At 41.4% G+C, this 27556-nt stretch overlaps 1 protein-coding gene across 5 annotated transcripts in view; it reads right to left on the bottom strand.

Moving 5' to 3' along the window:
- SPECC1 (sperm antigen with calponin homology and coiled-coil domains 1) overlaps nt 1-27556 on the bottom strand; it is a 284761-nt gene that overhangs the window by 166603 nt on the left and 90602 nt on the right. For all 5 annotated transcript variants that reach the window (XR_006890587.1, XM_046675310.1, XM_046675315.1 and 2 more), the window contains exon 3: nt 19886-20021. Coding sequence is in view for 4 of the 5 variants with exons in the window: in XM_046675310.1 (XP_046531266.1) it covers nt 19886-20021 (136 nt within the window). In the remaining variant the exon portion in view is untranslated. The remainder of the gene's footprint in view (nt 1-19885; nt 20022-27556) is intronic.

Here is a 27556-nt window from a genome sequence, read left to right as displayed (position 1 = left end):
GCCTTTGGATTCAGCACAACCAAGACAAGATCCCATCATATGTGGCTTTGCTTGCTTTAAAAACCAATGGGGAATACCATTGGGGAACTCCAGAGAAAGAAAAGTCTGATCTTAAAGGGCCCCCCAACAGATTCACCCATTCTGGAAACCAACACAAAAACACAAGAAATAAAGGTGCATAGTCCATTGGTAAAAGAGACTTGCTTGCTAAGCTCTGAGTGCATCTCAGAGAGGCAGGAAGCTGCTGGGCCCACCTCCCCAGGGACTAAGACACTGGCAGCAGCCATCATTGTGACCTAGTACAGTCGCACTGACATGGACGCTGGCAGACACTGTTGGATTTCTTCCTCTGGTGAGTTAGTGCAAAGTTTGTACCACCCACTAGAGCACCTATTTAATCCAGCACAGCCAGGGCAGGTAGCCTGCCCCAAGGACTGGCCCTGCCCACCAGCAAGCTCACAGTGAACATGTGTGTCCATGTAGGTAGGGTGTGTGGGAACCTCCATAGCAGGGTGAGTGGGTGGACCTCAGCAGGCTGTGCATGTGAGTGGGCCTGCTTTGGTGGGGTGTGTGGACCCATGAGTGGTGGGGCATGTCAGCCATAGCAGACTTGTGCCCTTGGCCATCTAAAATAGCCACAAAGGGGATCTGCCCCTCATTCCAATGCCTGAAATGACTGTGCACTGTCATGCTTGGGGCTGGCCCCATCCATCTTTGCTCCTGAGAGAACCAACAATAGCTGCATGCTGTACAGAGCCACACTGGAGGCCTGCAGCAAATGTGAGCCCCTGAGCCTAGCAACCAGCCACACTGGAGGCCTGACTCACTTAACAGCAAAACAGCAATAGTTGTGCAATATCAGACCTTGCAGCCAGCATTGCTGGGGCTTGCCCCCCCCAATAAAGCAACCATAGCAGCTGCATACAGCTGAGGCTTACAATCACTCAGCCCAGAGGCCTGCCTAGCCTACTCATGCATCTGGAGCAAGAGAAACCCCATCACAACAGAAGGGCACACAAAGCCCACACAAGGACACTCCTGGAACATCTGGAATGAGTGACAAGAGGGAAGCACCTTGCTGGGCCCCATAAGGCACCTCTGACATAAGGCTGCATTTCCAAGATAGGGAGACATAGCTGATCTACCTAATACTAGACATAAACACAGAGAAGTAGACAAAATGAGGAGACAAAGGAATACATTCCAAATAAGGGAACAGGATAAATCCTCAGAGAAAGAACTAAATGAAACAGAGATAAATAACCCACCTGATAAAGAGTACAACCTAATAGTCATAAGGAGGCTCACTGATCTTGGGAGAAAAACAGATGAACACAGTGAGAATTTCAACAAAGAATAGGAAAATATTTAAAAAAACCTAATCAGAACTGAAGAATACAATAATGGAAATGAAAAATTCACTAGAGGGAATCTAGAGCAAAGTAGATGACACAGGAGGATGGATCAGTGATCTGGATAAAAGAGTAGAGGAAATCACCCAAGCAAAAGAGAAAAAAGAATTAAAAAGAAGGAGCACAGTTTAAGGGGCCTCTGGGACAACATCAAGCATACTAACATCCGTTTATAGGTGTCCCAGAAGGAGACGAGAGAGACAAAGGGGCAGAGAACCTATTTGAAGAAATAATAGTTGAAAACTTCCCTAACTTGAGGAAGAAAACAGACATCCAGGAACAGGAAGCAAAGAGAACACCAAATAAGATGATCCCAAAGAGGCCCATACCAAGACACATTATAATTAAAATGTCAAGAATGAAAGATAAAGAGAGAATCCTTAAAGTTGCAAGAGAAATGCCACAAGTTACATATAAAGACAACCCCTAAAGGCTATCAGCTGACTTCTCAGCTGAAATGTTACAGGCTAGCAGGGAGTGGCACACATAATATATTCAAAGTGCTGAAAGGAAAAAAACCTACAGGCAAGAATATTCTAGCCAGCAAGGTTATCATTCAGAATGGAAGGAAAGATAAAGAGTTTCCCAGATAAGCAAAAACTACAGGAGTTTATCACCACTAAGCCAGCCTTACAAAAAATGTTAAAGGGATTCATTTAAATTGAAAAGAAAAGGCCGCAAATAGGAATAAAAAAATTATCAAAGAAAAAAATCACTGGTAAAGGCAAATATACAGTAAAAGTAGCAGTTCAACCACCTATAAAGCTAGTATGAAGGTCAAAAGACAAAAGAACTAAAAATATCTATCTCCATGATAAGAGGATAAGGCATACACACACACACACACACACACACACAAAAGAGGTAAAATATGATATAAAATCCTAAAATGTGGGAGAGGCAGTAAAAGTGTATGGTTTTTAATAAGAGGTCAAACTTAGGAGACCATCAACTTAATACAGATCACTATTTGCATAGGTTATTATATATGAACCTCATGGTAATCACAAACCAGAAACCTATAATAAATACACAAAAATAAAGTGAAAAGAATCCAAACATAAAGAAAGTGATCAAATCACAAGGGAGCGGAGCAAGAGAAGAAAAAAGAAAGGGAGAAGAGCTACTGAAACACCAGAAAAAAACTAATAAAATGGCAATAAGTATATACTCATCAATAGCTACTTTAAATATCAATGGATTAAATGCTCCAATCAAAAGACATAGGGTGGCTGAATGGATAAACAAAAATAAGACCCATATATATGCTCCATACAAGAAACACACCTCAGACCCAAAGACACCAACAAACTGAAAGTGAAGGGATGGAAAAAGATACTCCGTGCAAATGGAAATGAAAAGAAAGCTGGAGTAGCAATACTCATATCAGAAAAAATAGACTTTAAAACAAAAACTGTAACAAGAGACAAAGAAGAGCACTACATAATGATAAAGGGAACAATCCAACAAAAGGACATAACACTTATAAATATCTATGCACCTAACACAGGGGCACCTAAATATATAAAGCAATTATTAACAGACATAAAAGTAGAAATTGACAGTAACACAATAACACTCCACTTACATCAATGAATAGATCATCCAAACAGAAGATCAATAAGGAAACGCTGGCCTTAAATGGTGCATTAGACCAGATGGACTTAGTAGATACATACATTCTATCCAAACATTCTATCCAAAAACTGCAGAATACACATTCTTTTTGAATGCACATGCAACATTCTCCAGGATAGATCCCATATTAGGCCAGAAAACAAGTCTCAATAAATTTAAGAAGATTGAAATAATGATCACAATGGTATGAAACTAGAAATCAACTACAAGAAGAAAACTGGAAAAGCCACAAATATATGGAGGTTAAACAAAATGCTACTGAGCAACTATTGAGTCGATGAAGAAATAAAGGGAAAAATCAAAAAACACCTGGAAACAAATGAAAATGAAAATATGACATACCAAAATTTATGAGATACAGCAAAATCAGTACTAAGAGGGAAGTTTAAAGCAATACAGGCCTACCTCAAGAAACAAGAAAATTCTCAAATAAATAATCTCACAATATATCTAAAGGAACTAGAAAAAAAGAAAAAAACCCAAAATCAGTAGAAGGAAGGAAATAATAAAAATCAGAGAGAAAATAAATGAAACTGAGGGTTAAAAAAAAGAAGAAAAAGATCAGTGAAACTAAGAGCTTTGAAAAGGTAAACAAAATTGACAAACCTTTATTTAGCTAGACTCACCAAGAAAAGAAGAGAGAAGGCTCAAATAAATAAAACCAGAAATGAAAGAGGAGAAATTACAACAGACACCACAGAAATACAAAAGATTATAAGAGAATACTATGAAAAACAATATGCCAACCAATTGGATAATCTAGAAGAAATGGATAAATTCTTGGAATCATATAACCTTTCAAAACTGAATCAATAAGAAATAGAGAATCTGAATAGACCAATCACCAGTAAGGAGACTGAAGCAGTAATCAAAAACCACCCAAAAAACAAAAGTCCAGGATCAGACAGCTTCCTCAGTGAATTCTACCAAACATTCACAGGAGACTTAATGCCTACCCTTTTCAAACTCTTCCAAAAATTGAAGAGGAGGGGACCCTTCCTAATTCATTCTATGATGCCAACATTACCTTGATACAAAACCAGACAAGGATGACACAAAAAAAGGAAATTACAGGCCAAGATTACTGATGAACATAGATGCAAAAATCCTCAACAAAATACCAGCAAATCAAATACAACACCACATTAAAAAGATTGTACACCATGATCAAGTAGGATTTATTCCAGGGATGCAAAGATGGTTCAACATTGGCAAATCAATCAACATGATACATGGGGGCTGGCCCTGTGGTGGAGTGGTTAGGTTCACACGCTCCGCTTCGGGGGCCCAGGGTTTCGCTGGTTTGGATCCTGGGCGTGGACATGGCACTGCTCATCAAGCCATGCTGAGGCAGCATCCCACATGCCACAACTTGAAGGACCCACAACTAAAAATATACAACTATGTACCAGGGGGCTTTGGGGAGAAAAAGGAAAAGCAAAATACTTTTAAAACAAAAAAACATGATACACTACATTAACAAAACAAAGAATAAAAATCACATGATCATCTCAATAGATACAGAGAAAGCATTCAACAAGATACAGCATCCATTTATGATAAAAACTCTGAATAAAATGGGTATGGAAGAACAGCGCCTCAGCATAACAAAGGCCATATATGACAAACCCACAGCTAACATCAAACTCCACAATGAAAAACTGAAAGCTATCCCTTTAAGAATAGGAACGAGACAAGGATGCCCACCTTCACCATTCTTATTTAACATAGTATTAGAAATCCCAGCCAGGGCAATCAGGCAAGAAAAAAAAAATAAAAGGGATCCAAATTGGAAAGGAAGAAGTAAAACTACCACTATTTTCAGATAATATGATTTTATATAGAAAACCCTAAAGAATACACCAAAAACTAATAAAAATTATAGAACAGTAAAGTTGCAGGGTACAAAATCAACATACAAAAATCAGTTGCATTTCTATACACTAACAAGGAACTAGCAGAAAGAGAAATTGAGAACACAATCCCGTTTACAATCACAACAAAAAGAATAAAATACCTAGCAATAAATTTAACCAAAGAGATGAAAGATCTGTACACTGAAAACTATAAAACATCGTTGAAAGAAATGGAAGAAGACACAAATAATGGAAAGATAATCTGTGTTCATAGATTGGAAGAATTAACATAGTTAAAATGTCCATACTTCCTAAAGCAATCTACAGATTCAACACAATCCTTATCAAACTGTGAATATTTTTCATGTAAAGAGAAAAAAGAATCCTAAAATTTATGTGGAACAACAAAAGATCCCCGATAGCAAAAGCAATCCTGAGAAAAATGAACAAAGCTGGGGGTATCACACTCCCTGATTTCAAAACATACTACAAAGCTATAGTAATAAAGACAGCACAGTACTGGCACTAACCAGACACCTGGATCAATGTTACAGAATCCAGAGCCCAGAAATAAACCCACACATCTCTGGATAGTCAATTTTCGACAAGAGAGCCAAGAACATACAATGGAGAAAGGAAAGTCTCTTCAATAAATGGTGTTGGGAAAACTGGACAGCCACATGCAAAAGAATGAAAGTAGACCATTTTCTTATACCATACACAAAAGTTAACTCAAAATGGATGAAAGACTTGAATGTAAGACCTGAAACCATGAAACTTCTAGAAGAAAACGTACACATACGTTCTTCGACATTAGCAGCATCTTTTTGAATACCATGTCTCAGCAGGCAAGGGAAACACAAGAAAAAATAACCAAATGGGACTACATCAAACTAAAAAGCTTCTGCACAGCAAAGGAAACCATCGACAAAATGAAAAGACAACCTAATAACTGGAAGAAGATATTTACAAATTATATATTGGATAAGGGGTTAATATCTAAAATACATAAAGAACTTATACAATTCAACAACAAAAAAAGAATCACTCAATTAAAAAATGGGCAAAGGATCTGAACAGATATTTTTCCAAAGAAGATATACAGATGGCCAACAAGGACATGAAAAGGTGTTCAACATCACTAATTATTAGGGAAATGCAAATCAAAACTACAATGAGATATCACCTCATGCCTGTCAGAAAGGCTATAATTAACAATACAAGAAATAACAAGTGTTGGAGAGGATGTGGAGAAATGGGAGCCATCATACACTGCTGGTGGGAATGTAAATTGGTGCATCCACTATGGAAAACAGTATGGAGATTCCTTAAAAATTTAAGAAGAGAACTACCATATGATCCAGTAATTCCACTTAGGGGCATTTATCCAAAGGACACAAAAACACTATGTCAAAAAGATATTTGTACCCCTATGTTCACTGCAGCATTATTCACAATAGCCAAGACTTGGAAACAACCTAAGGGCCCATCAATGGATGAATGGATAAAGAAGATGCAGTATATACATACAATGGAATACTACTCAGCCATAAAAGATGATGAAACCTTGCCATCTGTGACAATATGGATGGACCTTGAGAGTATCATGCTAAGCAAAAAAAGTCTGATGGAGAAAGTCAAATATTGTATGATTTCATAAGTGGAAGATCAAACAACAACAATAAATAAACACAGAGACACAAAGATTAGATTGGTAGTTACCAGAGGGGAGCGGAGAGGGAGGAGGGCAAAAGGATTGACAGGGTACATGTGTATGGTGACAGATGGTAATTAGTCTCTGGGTGGTGAACATGATGTAGTCTACACAAATCAAAATATAATGTGCACCTGAAATTTATATAATGTTATAAACCAGTGTTACCTCAGTAAAAAAATAAAAATAAAAAAAGAATAAAATTTTCCACACAAAATTCACCCATTACTGACAAAAACAATGAAAATGACCAAGAAAATTATTTTCATCAAATCCCTAACCTAATAGGTCACACCAAATCCTGAAACTTCATATTCTTTAATAGCATATTTAATCACTGATTAGAACATTGCAAATAAACAATGGGCCCCATTTGTATTCTTGCCCCAGGCCCTGAAAATATCAGGAGTAGCCTGCTTCCCAAAGCATTTCTTAGCATATCTCATTTCAGGATATGCCAGCTTTCATGAAGCTGATTATCTGTAACTATCTGAATTAACCTAACTCTATTTACACAGAAACACAAAAACAGTTTTTACACAATGTTATCATACACTGAATTTTCTGGGAATGCAAGTAACATATGAATCAAGGGAAGACAGCACTTTGTATCGTTCAGAAGATTACGCTGAGTTGTTACTGGTGCAGAAAATCACTGGTGTCACACTGCCCCGGTATCTGAGCCCTGACACATGCGTCAGCTGGGTCTGCAGTGTTCATCCGGACAGTGATGTCCACTGACACATGAGTATTTACATAGTGAAACAACGTGCTATCTTATTAGAACTTATTTTCCTTTTATTTCTCCTCTACAATATAGTCAGGGCATTATATTGGTTTCTTTTCAGTAACATATACGGGTAGATTATACTGTCAGTTAATTTCACTTCCAGACATTCAAGGGCGCATTGCAAAATATTCATTATAAAAAAGGGTAACTGGCACCCCTAGGTTGAGAACTTCCGCAGGGAGCAGCTTCAGAAAGAAGCTGGCGCTCCTTTCTCCCTGGCTGCATTTCACTCTGAAAGCCATGCAAGGGAAAGAACTCTGGCCAGCTAATAGCAAGGGCCTTCAGGCAACCACCAAAACAACAACACAACATAACGAAACAAAGAAAAGAAAGGCAAAACTTATCAGGCTTTAGTGCCCTTCCCACTCTCACCACGGCTAATGCAAACGCTTTTCCTTCTTTCTTCAACAGGCACAACAGACGTGACCTGAAATCCTCACATTCTACAACGGAATCCCCCCGATTTCCAATTCTGGACAAACACAGACTTCCCTCTGTGGAGATGGACAATGCTAGAAAAATCACTAGATCTATCTGGAAAGGGTCGGCAGTCCACAAAGGGGAAGTATCTGAGGAATCCAGGTGAACGTGCGCTAGGGAACAAGGTACCAGAAGAACCAGGACATTCCAGAACACCTTTCATTTTCATTCTCACTGAAATTTAAGGAGCGTTTATAGCCTCGAAGCTAGTGCAGAAGTCATGAAGAAGAAACAATCTGAGATCAGAGGAATTAGACTAAAGATTAAAAACACAACAGACGAAGTAAAGAAACATACAAAGCAAAGCATATTAGATGATAAACTTTAAAAAATCAGAAGACGAATGAAAGTAATTGCAAGAATCAAAGGAAACATATGACATGGAAAACACACTCAGGAGACCAAACATACACATATTTGAATTTCCTGAAGGGGACTCTAGGGTGAAAGAGAAGTAATAGTCAAGTAACAACAGAATGCCTAGAGGTCAGGTAACAAACCCGTCACCCAGTCCTAATAACGACTCCGAGCAAAACAGGAAGGAAGAAGTCAACATGCAAAGCAGCATCTCAGCTTTCTGCAGCCTGTGTAATGGGGAGACACCAAAAGCACTCACAGTAAAAGGGGAACAAGGACGTCACTAGCATTTAACACAACTCGGGTCACCCACACGACACAGCAGAACTCAGAAATAAAAGGCACGACAACAGCACTGGAATGGAGGACACAAAAAGCATTGTTTCTGCAGCTGATATAATCATCTGCTTGGAAAACACTGAGAATCAGCTGGAAACCATTAGTACCAGGCAAACGATCAGGACCAGTAAGGGAGTAAGTCAGCTACAAATTAAATATTTTAAAAATATCTAATTAAAAAAGACAATGAGCGTTCATTTCAGCAGTACCTTATTCTAAAATTGGAATGACATGGAGATTAGCACGGAGGATGACATGCAAATTCATGAAGAATTCCACATTTTTTTAGAAAAAGAAGGAAAAAAATACAACTAAAGAATCCCATCCACGATAGCAATAAAAGTATAGAATCTAGGCATAAACTCAACAGAGAAGGAGGAGGAGGGGAAGGGGGGGAGAAGGAGGAGTGGGAGGAGAAAAGCAAGCTTTAGGGAAAGACAAAAAGGAAGAGACTCAAATAAGTCTTGGTGAGGATGTGGAGAAAGGGGGGCCCTCGTGCACCCTTGCTGCAGTCACTGTGGAAAACAGTATGGAGATTCCTCAAAAAATTACAAATAGAACTACCATATGACCCAGCAATTCCACTTCAGGGTATTTATCAAAAGGAATTGAAATCACTATTTTAGGGGGCCGGCCACGTGGCCAAGTGGTTAAGTTCACGCGCTCCGCTTTGGCGGCCGAGGGTTTCGCCAGTTTGGATCCTGGGCTCGGACAAGGCACTGCTCATCAAGCCATGCTGAGGTGGCGTCTCACATAACACAAACAGAGACCCTCACAACTAGAATCTACAACTATGTACTGGGGGGCTTTGGGGAGAAGAAGAAGAAGAAAAAAAGATTGGCAACAGATGGTAGCTCAGGTGCCAATCTTTAAAAAAAAAAAGAAAGAAATCATTATTTTAAAGAGATACCTGTATCTCATGTTCACTGCAGCATTATTCACAATAGTCAAGACATGGAAACAACCTAAGTGTCCATCAATGAATGAATGGACGCGGACGCGGACACGGACACGGACATGGACACACACACACACACAGTGGAATATTATTCACCCTTAAAAAGGAAGGAAATCTTGTCACGTGTTACAATATGGATGAACCTTGAGGACATTATGCTAAGTGAAGTTAGCCAGTCACAGATGGTCAAATACTGCATGATTCCACTTACATGAGGTCTCTAAAATAGTCAAACTCAAAGCAGCAGAGAGCAGAATGGTGGCTGCCAGGGGCTGGGGGGTGGGAGGCGTCGAGGGGGTGGGAAATAGGGAGTTGCTTTCAGTGGGTATAGAGTTTCCAGTTCTGCAAGCTCTAGAGATCTGCATAACATTGTGCCTATAGTTAACAATACTTAAAATTGTATGCTTAAAAATTTGTTAAGAGGGTAAATCTCATGTTAAGTGTTCTTACCATGATAAAAAAAAAAAGAATTAAATGTATAAAAAAATAGAAGAAAAATGAAAACACTGAATCTGAACTGTTATTTTTTTTTACCACAAAAAATTTTCATCAATAAATGATTCCTGTACAAGCATGAAAAACAAAAGCTCTCATTCCTGGCATTCTGTGATTTTACAAGCTGTCACCTCCAAACAGACTCAGTCCCCTAGCTCTGCCCTCCACAACCTCAGGGCCCTCGAGAGCTCACGACTGAAATCACCACGACTCTGTATTCTGAGCCTTGTCTCTGAGTGTCCCCACACTTTCACCTGCCTGCATGACTCCACAGCTGCCTTTTTGAGCCAGTCTGGCCCTCTTGTCATATCTTCAGAGCCTGAAGGCCAGTAGCTGGTGTAGCTCCCCTCCGACTGTCACCTCCCACTGTCTCTCCTCCGGCCTGCTAAACGAACCCCTCCCACTCTGAAGTCTGTGCTGCAGAACATGGCGTGCTCTTCCCTCCCCGTGGTGGTCATCCACTGACCCCACCTCAATACCCCTTCCCTCACCTCCCTGCTCATGAAGCTCCTCCCCCTGCCAGAACCCCGCCACATACCCAGGCAACCCTCTGGCCTCTCCACTCCAAACCTCCAACATTCTTTTCCTCCACAGTCACGCCAGCAAGCCGACCCACACCACCATCTTCTCTCAGCCTTAGTTTCCTAATTGGCAAGTCCTCATCCCAATATTTACTAAGTGTGGATTTGGACAGTCTGCTTAATCTCGATAAGCCTCAGTCTTCTAACCTATGAAATCGGAAGATAATAATGATCCTATGTCATAGGGTTATCGTAAAGGCTAAAGGAGATAATACTCATCAAGTACTTAGAACGGTGGTTAGCACACAGCTAGCATGCAAAGAATGTTAGTTATTGGTAGTAGGAATTCCATTAATAGGCAAAGATGACAGGGAAGAAAAGGAGTCTCCCTACCCCAGCAAACAGTGTGGTGGAGGAAAGAATTCTGGAGTCAGACTGGGATTGACGCTGGGAACACTGCCGAACCCACTTGAGCCTGATTCTTCATATGTAAAATGGCAATAAGAATGTCTACCATCTGAGTTAGAGGAGTGAGCGCCTTCCCGGGTCAAAGACGACAAGCATCTTAGGTTGAAGCCTAAGGTACAGCCAGGTCTACTGCATGTCGCTGGAGAATGGTGGGCACGTGGGCCTGTGAGGACATGGACACCTTCCTGGAGGAAGCCTGCTTCATCCTCTGAGATGTCTGAGGTTCTGCAAGCATTAACCCAGAGTATGGAAAATGTGCATCCGGCATCGAACAGTTGATCTATTTAACTTGTAGAAAACAGTGATAACAGTTTAAAATAGTGACATTCTTTTAAATCCCACATGTGCTATATACAGAAGCATCTAAATGAGGACTTTTCTGTATTGCCAGTTTTTATAACGTACATCTGTGACTACAGAAACCTCTTTCTGGCCAAGTGCTGTCTCCAGAAGGGACTGGCGCTCAATCCTCCTCCCTTGGGTACCCATCAGATCTCACTGCTCTGGCCCCACTGCATCTACTTTAAACCCACTGGGAGGATCTGCCATTCTCACTCTGAGGTACATAAGCAAAGGGATCCAGGGCAGGGGCCCTCACAGCTATCTGTACTCTCATGTTCATAGCAACATTATTCACAGTGGCCAAGAGGTGGAAACAACCCAAATGTGCATTGATGGATGAATGGATAAACAAAATATGATGTACGCATACAATGGAATATTATTCAGCCTTAAAAAAAGGAAGAGAATTCTGACACATGCTACAACATGGATGAGCCTTGAAGACATTATGCTGAGTGAAATGAGCCAGTCACAAAAGAAACACTGTATGATTCACTTATATGAGGTACCTAGAAGAGGTAAATTCATAGAAACAGAAAGTAGAATGGTGGCTGCCAGGGGCTAGGGGGAGGGAGGAATGGGGAGTTATTGTTTAATGGGTCAGAGTTTTAGGTTGGCAAGATGAAAAAAGTTCTGGAGATGGACAGTGATGATGGTTGCACAATAATGTGAATGTACTTAAGGCAACTGAACTGTTCACTTAGAAATGGTTAAGATGTCTTTTTCAGACACCATGTCTTCTCAGACAAGGGAAACAATAGAAAGAATACACAAATGGGACTTCATCAGACTAAAGAGCTTCTTCAAGGCAAAGGAAAACAGGATTGAAACAAAAAAACAACCCATTAACTGGGAAAAAATATTTGCAAGTAATACATCCGGACAAAGGCTTAATATCCATAATATATAAAGAACTCACACAACTCAACAACAAAAAAATCAAACAACCCGATCAAAGAATGAGGAGACATGAACAGACATTTCTCCAAAGAAGATATACGGACGGCCAATAGGCACATGAAAAGATGTTCATCACTGCTGTGCATCATGGAAATGCAAATCAAAACTACACTAAGATATCACCTTACACCCATTAGAAGGACAAAAATAACTAAAACAAACAGTAACAAATGTTGGAGAGGTTGTGGAGAAAAAGGAACCCTCATACACTGCTGGTGGGAATGCAAACTGGTGCAGCCACTATGGAAAACAGTATGGAGAATTCCTCAAAAAATTAAAAATAGAACTACCATACTATCCAGCTATCCCACTACTGGGTATCTATCCAAAGAACTTGAAATCAGCAATTCCAAAAGTCCCACGCACCCCAGCGTTCATGGCAGCATTATTTACAATAGCCAAGATGTGGAAGCAACCTAAGTGCCCATCAACAGATGATTGGATAAAAAAGATGTGGTATACGTATACAATGGAATACTACTCAGCCGTAAAACAGAACAAAATCGTCCCATTTGCAACAACATGGATGGACCTTGAGGGAATTATGTTAAGTGAAATAAGCCAGATAGAGAAGGACGATCTCTGCATGACTCCACTCATATGAGGAATTTAAAAATGTGGACAAAGAGAACAGATTAGTGGCTACCAGGAGAAAGGGGGGATGGGGGGTGGGCACAAAAGGTGAAGGGGTGCACCTACAACATGACTGACAGACAATAATGTACAACTGAAATTTCACAAGATTGTAACCTATCATTAACTCAATAAAAAAATCATAATAATAAAAAAAGAAAAAAGAAAAAAAAAGAAATGGTTAAGATGGTAATTTTTGTCAGGTGTATTTTACCACAATTTGAAAAAAGTCCCTCAGGAGAGTTTAGGGCCATTGACTCTACCCTTCAGATTATACCCAGAAGCCGACTACTGCTCCCAGCTCCACCGCTACAGCGCACCCCAGGCCACTTCTTTCCTCCTGCCCAGCAACAGCCTCCCATCTGGTCTCCCTACTCCACACGTCCACTCTCAGCAAGTAGCCAAGTACCACTTTCAAAATACAGTCAGGTCACATCACTCCTCTGTTCCCTCAGTGCCCCCCTCCCAGCCTTTCTGCCCGGCTCTCCCACTGCCACCTTCCTTCTTGCTCAGTTGGCAGCAGCTTCTTACTGTCGACTGGCTTCTTACTGCCCTTGGACAGGTCACCCATGTCGTCTACCTGGCTGATTTCTTACCTCTTCCACGTTGTATTCATGTAGCTCCATGAACTCAGGGGTCTTTGTCTTGTTCACTGATGATCCCTTTCGCCTGAAACAGTGCCAGGCACATAGTAGGCACTCAAAAATATTTGATGAATTAACGAATGAATAAAAGGAGAATTGTTCCTCAAGTTGTAATTAAACCATTCTTCAGAACCGGGACTCAGAGCACAAGGGCACGTCAGTGCTCTTGACGAGGCTGCCCTCTAGTGGCTGGACTCCTTCGTAGCTTTGTGGGGGCTCCCACAACTATTCCTGTGACCCTGAGATGGGCAACAAACGGGGGAAGCAAGGAAGACAACTGCTTACACACAAGGGACCACCCCGTTCTCTAAAATCTACACCTATCGGATAAGATGAGATGACCACAAAGGGCACCTTAGGGAGAAAAGGAAGAAGAAGAATGTATCTGGGCCACATGGCAGATACGTTAATAACACTGATTCAGAAAATCAGTTAGAAAGAGTGGATGTTGAGCGTGGAAACATGAGGTGGGCAAGGGAGATACAAACTCATTTGAACTTTCTGAAGCCAGGTTTCCTGATGTGTATAAAACACCACGTTCTTCTTAAGGCTATCGTGAGAACCAAGCAAGGTAACAGACAAGAGGCCAGCAGAGCGGCGGGCATGACAGAAGGCTGAGAAATGGCAGCAGCTACTCCTTTCCAGACCTTGGCTGCTGCTGTGTTCCTGTTATTGCTGACGCAAACTTTGGCTGAGCACCAGGGGACAGCATAAGGCCTGGATACCAGAATCAGGAAATAGTCTAGAAAAGGCTTCCAAAATCTTCACGCACCCCCGCTCAAGCAGTTCCCACACCACTGGTTAGATGGCGAGTTAGCACTGTACGCAAGTGTGAGCAACCATATAATTGTTATTACCAAGAGACTGAGCATTTTCTCCTGGTACCAGGTTTGCGGGATTCTCTATAAGGACAGATCAGTTTCCAGGAAAGGGTGCAATACAGGCTGATGGTAGGTTTAACTATTGAGAGTTTAAAACCACAATATTATATTATAATTTCATGACAAGATCCTTTTCAAAATTAACACAGTTGAAAGAAAACACAGATAATATCACACTATGCATTACAGAAAATTTGTCCCAAAGCTAAAAGTTCAAAAACTAAGACTTGAGGGCCATAAAATGAATTCGGTCCCCTAAGAATCTATATATAATTTATAATTACATCTTTCTTTTGAGAGGAGATCAACTACATATTGCTAGCATTTTCCTTCTTCTATTTCTTTTCTTTACAGCTGAGTCTAACTGATGTAAGTCCAGAGCATCGGGGGGTGGGGACGACGACGCGCTTCTAACACACTATATCTATTTCCATCTTTGTCTCAACAGTATTGAGATTTAAAAACCCACACTTACTGGGGCTGGCCCCGTGGCCGAGTGGTTAAGTTCGCGCGCTCCGCTGCAGGCGGCCCAGTGTTTCGTCGGTTCGAATCCTGGGCGCGGACATGGCACTGCTCGTCAGACCACGCTGAGGCAGCGTCCCACATGCCACAACTAGAGGAACCCACAACGGTGAATACACAACTATGTACCGGGGGGCTTTGGGGAGAAAAAGGAAAAAATAAAATCTTTTAAAAAAATTAAAAAAAAAAACAAAAAAACCCACACTTACTACTAGTACCGGCACTTTCATTTCCCTGTTTTACGTGCATGTAAAATAAAGACAAAAAGTGACCCAATCCTCAATGACCATCCAACGCTACTGCACGACGTGGAGGAGGCAGCACTTACGACTGAGAAAGAACGGCTGATGCGCAGCATCGCCACGCAGGCCACTGCTTCTAAAAGTGGGTTCCTCAGCGGATGCACGGGTCCACACTCGCAATGAACGAGGCAGTTTGGGGATATATAACAATGTACAAAAGTGCCAGCTGTCCAAAAGCTGAGAGAAAAATGTTGAGAACTACCTGCATTTAAAAATAAAAGTTCCAAAGACAAAGGTAATTTTGTAATTCAACTCTACTAAGTCAAAGGATATAATTCCATTACACTAAAGTAGGCGGCGAGCTGAACTTGAATGATGACTATGGGAATGATCACTGCACCTTACATTCCCACAGTCCGTCACAGGTCACGAATATTCACGGATCTGTCTCATCAACATCACTGTGTGGCAGACACTTAGGGATGTCCTCGATTTGACAAATAAGGACACTAACGCGCAGGGGGTGTGGGAATGTGCCCACTGTGGGAGCCAGCATTAAACCAAAGGGAGCGTATGCTGTGATCAAACAATTAAATAATTCACCAACAAATGGTTAAGAAACAGCACAAAAGGCAAGCAGAAGAGGATGGATTTGGTTAAGGCAGAAAAAAAAGTTTCTGTTATGACTTGTATTTATCCTGTTTTTAATTTTCAAAGCATTGCATGTATATGTTTAAAAATTTCAAACAGTTAAGAAAGACTTAAAATGAAAAGTCTCCTTTCCCCACCACTTTCAATTCTGGTAACTCCTCAAAGATAATCATTTTTATATCCTTCCAGAAAAAAGTTATGATTTCAAAAATTAAATTAATGTATACTTTTTATAATTAAAACAAATGAGATCATACTATATGCACCATGTTATTTTCCCCACTTGGTAATGTACTTGGATCTTTCCCTATGGGGACATACAAGTCTATTGTGTCCATTTTCACGGCTGCATTCTATTCCACTGTACCAAAACCTCATTATGCAACCAGCTCTGTACTGACACACATAGGTGTTTCCAGTATTTCACTATTAAAATAATGCTACAACCAAACATCTTGTCCATATATACAGGGATCCTCTCTCAAGTAAACAGTAATGTTAATCAGTATAGCTAAATGCTAAGCAGTAGAAATCCCTGGTGAAAGAGCATATGTATTTCAAATACATATTTCAAACACAGACAGATATTGTCTTTGTACATCAACTATATGTGGTGTGCTACTCCCTAAACCCTTAATTACACCAGAAATTATGAACAGTTTTACTTTTGGCTAATCCATTAGGGAGACTAGTTCTCTAATTACTGTTTTGATTTACATTGACCTATACATGAGACTTAGCATCTTTCTACTGGCTAGCTTTATTTTTTTATGTGAATTACCCATTTTTCTATTGTACTATTTTTCTTTTTATTATCGATTTATATAAACTCTTTGTAAATAAGCCCTTTGTTTCAAGTACTGCAAATAATTTCCTCTTTTTATAAAGAAGTTTTTTATATTTGTGTGATTTTTCATCTTTTCCTATATGACTTCTGTGTTTGTTCCTATTTAAAAAGGCCCTTCCAGGCCAACCCAGTAGCTGAGCAGTTAAATTTCTGCGCTCTTTACTTCAGCGGCCCGGGGTTCGCAGGTTCGGATCCCCAGCACAGACCTGCTCCACTCATCAGCCATGCTGCGGAGGCATCCCACACACAAAAGATAGAGGAAGATTGGCACAGGTGTTAGTGCAGGGCCAGTCTTCCTCATGGAAAAAGAGGCCCTTTCAAGGCCAAGACTACAAATTGTTTTCTCTTTATATTTTCACGGCTTCACTTTTTAATATTTAAATCTTTTTTTTTTTTTTTTTAAGGAAGATTAGCCCTGAGCTAACTACTGCCAATCCTCCTCTTTTTGCTGAGGAAGACTGGCCCTGAGCTAACATTCGTGCCCATCTTCCTCTGCTTTATACGTGGGACACCTACCACAGCATGGCTTTTGCCAAGTTGTGCCAGGTCTGCGCCCGGGATCTGAACCGGCGAACCCTGGGCCGCCTGAGAAGCGGAACGTGTGAACTGAACCCCTGAGCCACCTGGCCAGCCCCAATATTTAAATCTTTAATCCACTTGGAATTTATTCTGATGAGAGGAATGAGATAGTGATCCAGCTTTATTTTTTCCTTCAGATTCAATCAGTCGTTATTTTTGAGTGCATTATCCACCTTCATATAAAATACCACCTGTATTCTATACTAAATCCTCTGGTGTATTCTGGACTTTCTCCATTGTCCCACTGAACTGCATTTCTTCTCGAGTTCTGAGATGCTTAAGGTTACTGCTTTGATTACTACTTTTCAGAAATTTCCTGGTTATTCTCGAATATTTATTCTTCTAGATCAGGGTTTACCAACAGTGGCACTATTGACAATTGGGCTGGATAATTCTTTATTGTGGGGGCTGTCCTATGCATTGCAGGATGTTTAGCAGCATCCCTGACCTCTACCCACTAGATGTCAGTAGCACTCCCCTAGTTATGACAACTACAAATGTCTGCAGATATGCCAGCTGTTCTCTGGGTTGGGGTGGAGGGCAAAATCACCCCGATTGAGAGGCACTGTCTCAGATAAACCCAGTATCATTTTATCAGTGTCTCCACTCCCAGATTCCCACTGATATTTTAATAGGGATGGAAATGAATTTGTAGAATAATTTAGACATCTTTATTATATTTAATATATTATGCTTATTAATCTTTATTGTACTTAATCTTCCTATCCAAGAACCATGTATGTCCTTCTACTTATTTATGTCTTCTTTTATGTCCTTCAGAAGAGTCTTAAGATGTTTTTTGTAAATATAGGCTTTTGTAATATTAAGTTTATTCCTGGGTATTTTACCTTTTTCATTCCTTTATAAATGGGATCATTTCTTATGTTATTATCTTTTCTAACTAGTTACTGATAAGCAAACTACTCACATTTTATATTCTACAACCAGCCACACACTGAACTCTTATTGTATCTAATAGATTTTCAGGACATTCTAAGTTTTTTCTAATGCTACAATTTTCAGGAAATTCTAAGCATTGTTCTAAGCATACAATGTTATTATCTACATAAAATCATCATTCTGCTTCCTCATTTCCAATACTTATACAGCTATAACTCTTCTGTCTCACTGCCTTGGTTACTACTTGCAGAAAAATTTGGATGACAGTGGTGATGGTAGGCAACCTTGATTTTAACGGGAATACTTCAAGGATTTCACCATTGAGTAGGATGCCAGCTTTGGTTTGAGATACATATATTTCATATCACTAGAGAAGTATCTATGCATTTATAGTCTACCAAGTTTGTTTTTAAATCAGAAAGATTGCTACTTCTGTCAAATGCACCCTCCATTTCTATGGAGATGACCAATGGTTTTTCTTTGGCCTATTACTACTGTAACATAGACTATATTCCTACACTTCCCAACATTAAGCCATTCTTGGATGGCATAAAGCCACTTGGTTGTGATGTGCAGTAGTATTCTTTTAATTTCTTGTTGAATTCTATTTTCTAACATTTTGATCTCACATTTTGCACCAATATTTGAAAGTGAGATCATTCTATCATTTTTTTAGTGGAGCTTTGTTAACTTTTGGAATTACTGTTAGGTTGGCTTGATAAAAATAAGTTGTACTTTCATTTGTTTTATTTTTTAAACCAAATGTGTGTATTTAGTATGAAACAAGTCTTTAAAATAGTAAAACCTCTGTGTAGAAGTACAAGGCCATTACCCCTACATCCAAAAAAAGCCACTCTTCATAGATTCAGCTTTTTGAAAGCTGAATAAATTAAAATACACCTTTGGAAAGCTAATATGGACTGTGATATTTTATTGTAGAGTACAGAAATCTAAGTATACCACCATTCAACCTCTATTATAAATTAATAGTGACATATTCAGCTATTTTCCCATCTTAGACAATTTAGCAATACACGGAGAGCTGCATTATAAGAGTTAGACCATGGAAAGCTTAGCTTTCTCATTTATGTGGCTCCATAAGAAACTTAAATACATTCTTTGATGTTTTATGCTTCTCATGCTCTGAACTCAAATATAATGGTTAAAAAACCCTTTTCTGATTCTCAAAAAACTAGTAACAGTGAGAAAGTTCACAGGTCCCAGCAGCCACTGCCATCTAAGTGACTCAGCGCAGCCTTTATGTGAGGCCCTCCCCAGTGTCCCACAGGATCCAGGAAGAAGGCTGTACTCCCGCCTCTGCCAGAGACCTACAGACTTCATCCGCTCATCCAATGTACACTGCAGCAAGACAAGCTCAGAATACACACCGCCCTGCCTGGATCTCAAAAGGATTTCAGAACACACGGTGACAGATGGACAACTAGAGTGACAGAAGGGGCCACAGCACTTCCCATCACCTTTTTGTTTCTCATCTATCTCCCCACCAGATATAAACTCCCCGAGGGCAGGGACGCTGTCGCCGAAAACACTGCCTGGCGCAAAGTGCTCAGTACATGTCTGATGAGGGAGGGATGCATGACTCACTGAAGTGCTTTCCTATGGCCAAGACGAACGGCCCGCCTGTCTCCCTCCTACCTGGGTTGCTCCTCAGGCGGCCCTCTGCGAGCTCAGAGATGGCTCCAGCTGTTGAAGTCTTTTTCAGGCGAACGACTCCAGAAGCGGCAGTACTTCCCGGTTTGCTGAGCATGTCCTCACTACTGGCCCTCTTGAGCTAAGAGAGAGAGAGGGAAAGAAAGAGGATGAAGAGGTACATTTTCAGTAAGGAGTGCTATAAACCAAGAAAACACCTGAGCAGTACCACCTGCCCAGAAGTTAAGATGCAGTAACGGCACTTCGAGGAGCACAACATCTGAAGTGGAAAAATGCAAGGCTAGACAAACTCGCGTCTGTCGTCCACAGGTCAGAGCATGATTTTCCATTACCGTTTCAAAGAATATTATAAGATTATGGGTGAATATTACCCACCATGTCACACTTCAAATAATGAGTTGAGAAAAAAATATGCTTTCCTGGTTAAAAAAAAAAACTTTTTTTAAAGAACAAGAGCTGATGAGAAAAGAACTGCGCGATAGATGCACAGAGGGAGGATAGGGCAATGCAAAAAACTTCAAGGACAACAAAAATGGCTTAAAATATATGTCTGGAGGAAGTAGAGGGAAGAGAGACACACAGCCTCAATATCCACCATGTGCTCTACACGGAGCTCTGTGTTTGATCTCATACAGACAACGTGGTCAAAGGGAAGGAAGGGAGTTTTCTGGAGGCCAGAAGAATGCTGTTAACGGATGACAGAAAGAAAGCACGAGTCCCCCACTCCTTTTCTGCTTTCCTCCCTGTCATGAAAGAGGAGACTAAACATTTGCTGAAAGGTACTGAAGTGTAAGAGGGGGACCCCTGAATGAGCTCACACTTCTGGCTCAGGTAAACTACATTCAAGGTTAATGAGAAAAACTGCAAATAAACTCTCTCGACCACTGTCAATCTCTTTAAAATATATTGCTGAAGAGGAATAGAGACTGGAAGAAGACTGGAGACAGGCAGGTGCCCAGAGCCATCAAGAATATATCTGGGGCTGGCCCCGTGGCCGAGTGGTTAAGTTTGCCCACTGTTTCGTTGGTTCGAATCCTGGGCACGGGCATGGCACTGCTCATCAAACCACGCTGAGGCAGCGTCCCACATGCCACAACTAGAAGGACCCACAATGAAGAATATACAACTATGTACTGGGGGGCTTTGGGGAGAAAAAGGAAAAAAAATAAAACCTTTAAATAAAAAAAAAAAAAAAAGAATATATCTGACATCTGGAGAAAACAGGATGAAAAAGCCCCCAAATCAACAGAGACACGGAGCGGGCAGCCCCTGCCCACCGCACGGCTCCGACCTGCTCCACTGGTTTCAGGGTCATTTACTGAAGGTAAGAGGTTTAAATATTTGCACAATTGCAAAAAAATATTTTCCACGTTCACACTGTTTAAATTTCACAGTATTATTACACACACCGCAGAATGGCCTGAAAGAGAAAAAAATACCAATACAAAGTATCGGTGAGGTTGTGGAGCAAGCAGGACTCTCACGCTCTGCTGGCAGGGGGTAAGGTGGTAAACACTTTGGAACACTGGCAGTATCTGCTAGAGCTAAATATCTGCACTCTATGATTTAGCAATCTCATTCCTAGTTCTATACTCAAGGGAAGTGAGTACACAGGTTCATCAAAAGAACGTTCATAGCAGCTTTATTTATAAAGGCCCAAAACTAGCACAACCCAAATGTTCTTCAGCAGGAAAAGGGGTAAATTGAATAGTGGTGCAGTACACAATGGAAACTACACAGCAATAAAAAAAAAGAATTGTGATTTATTAATAAATGGTTGCATCTCACAGATATTATGCTAAGTGGAAGAAACCATATATACTGCCTGATTCCATTTATATGAAGTTAAGAATCAGCAAAAACAAATGATAGTGATAGAAGTCAAAATAGTAGTTACCTGTCGGGGAGTTACTGACTGGGAAGGAAACTTCTGGGCCGCCAGATTGTTCTACATCTTGACCAGGTGGTGGTTATACAGATAGAAACGCACGTAAAAATCCAATGAGCTGTACAGCTAAGACTGAGATTTTTGCATACTTTGACTTACTTCATTGTTTATAAGCTATATCTCAACAACAACAAAAAAGAAAATAGGAGGAGTTATAATTTGGGCAAAACTCTGGTTCCACCCCTGCAAATGCTAGTCGACATTTTTTTCTTCATTTTTCCTCATTGTTATTTTAGAAATTTTTTTTATTGTCGTAAAATATACAAAACATAAAATGGTAACAATTTACCATTTTAAGTGAAGAGTTCAGTAGCATTAAATACATTCACAATATTGTGCAACCATCACCACCATCCATCTCCAAAACTTTTCCATCGTCCCAAACTGAAATCTACTTTTTAAACAATAACTCCTCATAGCCTACTTTCTAAAAAACGGAAGACGGGGAAAGTCTTAATATTAGCCAAGCAATCCTAGTCAGGATCTTTAAACAAATTATTAATTTTAAAAACAAATAGCAAATATTGAAAGGATGATTTGTGTGTACTTCCAGTTACTAGATGTGAACAGAACCAAATTTTCTGGCCAACAGCATTGACTCCTAGTTTAACAACAGGACTGAATATGACACATGCGTTGATGCAGAAGTCACCTGACTGCCCTTCTCACAGGGACTCCTGCCTCAGAGTAACAAAGGGTCCTACACCCAAGGTCTCAGCCTCTCAATTACCCACCAGGTCACCAGTGTAACACGTGTTTTAGTACTACATGAGAAGAGTTCACAATGTCAGCAACTTTTTCTCAATAGAAAAAACCATTATTTGCTCCTCCTAAAAGCATGTCCAGGTGTCTCCCTGGGTCCCCAGAGGAAAATCAGTTCTGATTTTAGACTTTGAAAATTCCCCAGACAACACCTCAAAGGAAAAGAGAAATTGTTGCAGTTAAGGGAATTCCTAACACAGTAATGCAAATGATATGTACTCCGTGCTGCTTTCCTCTCTCTGATTCTCTGACATTACTAAAGTCAGTAAGTCTGATGCAAAGAACCGTGGAATAACCAAACTACAGCAAAAGGCTCAGAGAGCAAAGGCTCGGTATGCAAACCAGAATGGGGAATCCAACAAATGAGAGGACCCCTACCTGGGCCAGAAGTGAAACTGCCTCCTGCAACCCCACCACAGCCTCCACCCACCCCCCGGGGTGCCCCCATTCCCACTTTCCAAAAGAGCTTGGTTCTTGGTGAGATAACAGCCACAGACAACAGAGGATGACAGTTGGCAAGCAGCGGGAAGACTTCCTCCTTCGTGGTCCCGCTCTGTACTATAAATAGATCTGATGCTGCCCTTTCCAGGCAACAGCATGAGTAAGACACGCTCCAGGCCAGAAGCATGCCATTTCCTTACCACGCAGCATGGGGAGTTCGGGCGGCAGCAAAGCCTGTACAGGGAGCACTTCATTTCCCAGCACTTTCCACATGGAATTCCATTTGAGAAAGATTTATTGCTTAGAAGCTTTCCCAGGAGGCAGGACATAAAGGCTAAAAACTGATCCCCCCTGTTCTCTGAAGCAAGCAGCTGAAGTTATTCTCCCTCTATCACTATTTTTTGGATGCAAAATCAGATATGGAAAACTACTAGTCTCAGTTACTAATTCTTGTTCTTTCTCTGTTCACGGCTGCATTTTCGGCTTTGTTTCCCAGGCATCAAATGCCACTTCAGCACTACCTGAGATTTCTGGTTTGTTACAGATCACAATGAAGGTATGCGCTTCAGTGTTGCTTTGATACGTTTAATAAGTATTTTCACTAACGGTTTCACTGATATTTAAGCTGCTGAGCACCTGCACGTGAAAGCTTACAAAGGGAACAAGTTTAAATAGCTCACAGATTAATGTAACTAAGAAATTCCCCTCAATTCCACAAAGATGGGGGGGGTACCCAAAGCTCTAAAATCAATACACACAAGAGAACCTCGTCTTTAAAGGGATAAAACATGTTATGGTTGGAGCAGTGGTTCTCAAACTTGAGTTGCATCAGAATCTTTGGAGGGTTCATTAAAGTGCCAGCTGCTGCCCACACCCCAACCCCCAATCTGCCCACCACCGTCACCAAGTCTGATTCCCTAGGTCTGGGGCGGGGCCTGAGAATCTCCATTTCTAACAAGTTCCCAGGAGATGCTGGTGCTGCTGGTCTGGGGACCACACTTCGAGAAGCAATGGTTTAGAGCAGCCCTGTCAATGGAAATATAATACGAGCCACATATGTAGTTTTATATTGTTTAGTAGCCACATTAAATATGTAAAATAAGTAAAGTTAATTTTAAGAATATATTTTCTTAATCCAATAAATTCAAAATACTATCAATTGATGTAAAACACATTAATGAGGCATTTTACATTTTTTGGTACTAACTCTTCAAAGTCTGGTGTGTATTTTACACTAATAGCACATCTCAGTTTTGACAAGCCACACTTCAAGGGCTCAATTGCCACATGCGTGGCTCGTGGCTATGGCACTGGGCAGCGCAGGTGTGGAGCACTCGCTAAGAATGATAATCCAAGACTGACTGGGTCTCCAAGACTCATATGGAACACGACTAAACGATAAGACTCTGTTTTCTGGGGGTAGAGGGCCCTGACCACACCTCCCCCTCCCCCAGCTACAGGAGACTGGGCAGGGACAATGCACAACTCACACCTAGCCAAGCAGAGACTTTTCCCAATTTTTTGTACTTTTGTTTTTTTTAAACAAATCAGACAGGGCTGGCCCTGCGGCCAAGTAGTTCAGTTCACACCCTCTGCTTTGGCCGCCCAGGGTTTCGCCGCTTCGGATCCTGGGCACGAACCTGGCACTGCTCATCAGGCCATGCTGAGGTGGCATGCCACACGGCACAACTAGAAGGACCCAAAACTAAAATATACAACTATGTACTGGGGGGCTTTGGGGAGAAAAAGCAGAGAAAAAAAAAACCCCAAAACAAATCAGAGGTAAGCAAAGAAGCAGCCAGGTCTTTTACAGGATGCGGGAGGCTTGGGCATGCGGGCAGCCATGCTTCATAACACAAGATGAAGGAGGCTAGACGTCAGCAGGCGACAGAGAAGCAGAGGGGCAGAGGCAAGCGGAGATGAGCGTTCCACTCCCTGGTCCCGGCCTCTCTGGGCCCCAGTCTTGCACCTCCATCCTGCCTAGTGCGTGGGAACCTTACGATCTGTTTGGCATATTTCTTTTCTGCTGAAGCGATCTCATGCCAATGCTTTGTCATTGGCAACCAAGAGAGTCCTGACTAACAGACCTGGGCCTTATAAACGGCCAGAATGAAGCGGCCTGTCTTCATTGGAGCGCTCCAGGTACTGTCCTTTCCTGGGCTGGGCTCAAAGAGCACAAGGAAGACTTACAGGAGCATCCCCTGTCCCATCTGGGCTCCTGGTCCCTCACCGGGTTCCATCACTGCTCCTGCAAGCTTGGACCAGTATTTGAAGTAGGGTATTTCATTCTATGTTGGTGGACATGCTTCAGTTTTCCTATTTTTGACCAGTCAAAACATATCTATCCACCCCATATGTATCCATTTACTATAAAGCAAATATAGTAAGATGTTAACTGTAGCATCTTAGCGGCGGAATGCGGGTGCTCACTGTATAATTCAACTTCTCTGGATGCTTGCAATTTTCATAGTAAAATACTGAGGGCAACAAATTTACTTGCCTTTCTGTCCACCACCATTTCCTCTTTCTCTTCTGTTCTCTGGATTTTTAGTCTTCCTCCTCCTCCCACAACCATAGGAGGAAAGGATAGATGGTCAAAGCAGAGACACATGACAAAAGCCAGAAAGGTGTGGGCATGGCACAGCTCTTTCTGCTACCCTTCCCTCAAACCCCATCATTCTCTTCTATGGAATTAGGCCTGGAGATCCCAAGAAAGAGAAATGACAGCAAAGTCGCTAACACGAATATCTGCTTTTCCCCTGTGGAACAAGTTTCCAGAACACACACCTATCATCAGCAAGAGCGGCCAACATTTCATTGTCCTTAGGAAACACTCCTAAGCTTTAGACCTTTTTTTATTAACACTGCTTTTAAAAATATTTCAATATATTCTATAAGCGCTAATAATCTGTGATTGGAGAAATGTATGTATTAATTTAAAATGTAAATTAAAGATGTCTCCCAAATGTACCATAGGTCAAAGATTATAAAAATAAAAATCACAGAAATAATGGTCAAGTCCAGGATAATAGGATAATAAACAAAATTATGTGTAGGATACTTTATCCACACTTACTCCTCATGGCAGGTAAGATATTGCCTTCATCTCAGAGTTCAGGACAGTTACATAGCTTGCCTGAGGTTTCACAGCAGAGCCTGGATCTCAACCCAGCCTAGTCTGACCCACTCCAAGACTGTGCTCTCCAGTACCAACATTCCATCACACTACCACTCCCAGAAGAACTGGTGTCCTTGGGCATTCAATAAATACTGAGTGCCAGCCAAGCGGCAAGTGCTCTTCTAAGCGTGAGGCACAGAGCTGTGCAACAACCGAGAAAGCAGACAGCCCCTGCCCTCACGGGGCCTACATTCCAGCTGCGGGGAGTCAGACACTAACCAAGCAGGTGTGTGCCATGGTCCTAAGAGCCAAGAGGGAAAATAAGGCAGGGCAAGGAGGTCACCGGGCACTTTACCTAGAGCCATCAGGAACGATCTCTGATAAGGTGACATTTGAGACAGACTTAAAGGAGGAGAAGGGGCAGACACGCGGGGATGGGGGGAGGAATGTTTCAGGCAGGAGAGCAGCAAACACGCTGCTGCAGAGAGACACGCTGCTCGCCTGAGTGACAGCACCACTCAGCTAAAGAACACAGTGTGACCAGAGCTCAGGGAGCCAGGGCAGAGGGGAAGGCGATGACATCCAAGGGGGCATGGGGCCCATCTCCAGGGCATCACTGGCCATTTCAAGGACTTCACTTTTCACTCTGAGTGAATGGAGAGAGCCCCTAGAGGGTTTTAAGCAGAGAAATGATGTGATTTATGTGTTAAAAGGACCATCCTGGCTTCTGCTGAAAATGAAATATAGGGTGCAAAGACAAAAGAAGGGCAATCATTTGGGAAGCCCATATAAGGAAGGTGATGGCATGACCCAAGTGGTCCCAAAGGAGGCAGTGGGAGGTGGTTGAGTTGACATCTATTTTTAAGGTAGAAGCAATGGCATTTTGCTGATGCACTGTGGGATGTGAGAAAAGGAGGGTCCACGGGCTCTGGCCTGAGCGACTGAAAGGATAGAGATGCTACCTACTCAAATGGGGAGAGTCACTAGAAGCAGGTTTAGGGGGCAGGAGAGATGGAGAGGAAGGGATCAAGATTCATTTTGGATATTATACTCAAGGTGCCTTTTAGACATCCAAGAGGTGATGTCACAAAGGCAACTGGAGGGGTCCTGGCTAGAGACAGAAATTTGTATGTCATTCATATCTTGTATTAAAATTCATGAGAATGGACACTATCACCTAGAACAACTGTTCTCAATAGGGACAGTGCTGTCCCTCAGGGAGTGTGCTGGAAATTTGTGGGGGCATTTTTAGTTGTCACCATGACTGGAGGTGCTACTTATATTTAATGGGTGAGAGGATGGGGAATCCAGATGCCCTACAACGAATGCGACAATGTTGCACAAAGCACTGTCCCGCAGGGGCCAGCCTGGTGGCGTAGTGGTTAAG

This window comes from Equus quagga, chromosome 11 (genome assembly GCF_021613505.1).
Source record: "Equus quagga isolate Etosha38 chromosome 11, UCLA_HA_Equagga_1.0, whole genome shotgun sequence".
Lineage (NCBI taxonomy): Eukaryota > Metazoa > Chordata > Mammalia > Perissodactyla > Equidae > Equus > Equus quagga.
The sequence above is the reverse complement of the archived record's forward strand: the minus strand, read 5'-3'. Positions and strand labels throughout refer to the sequence as shown.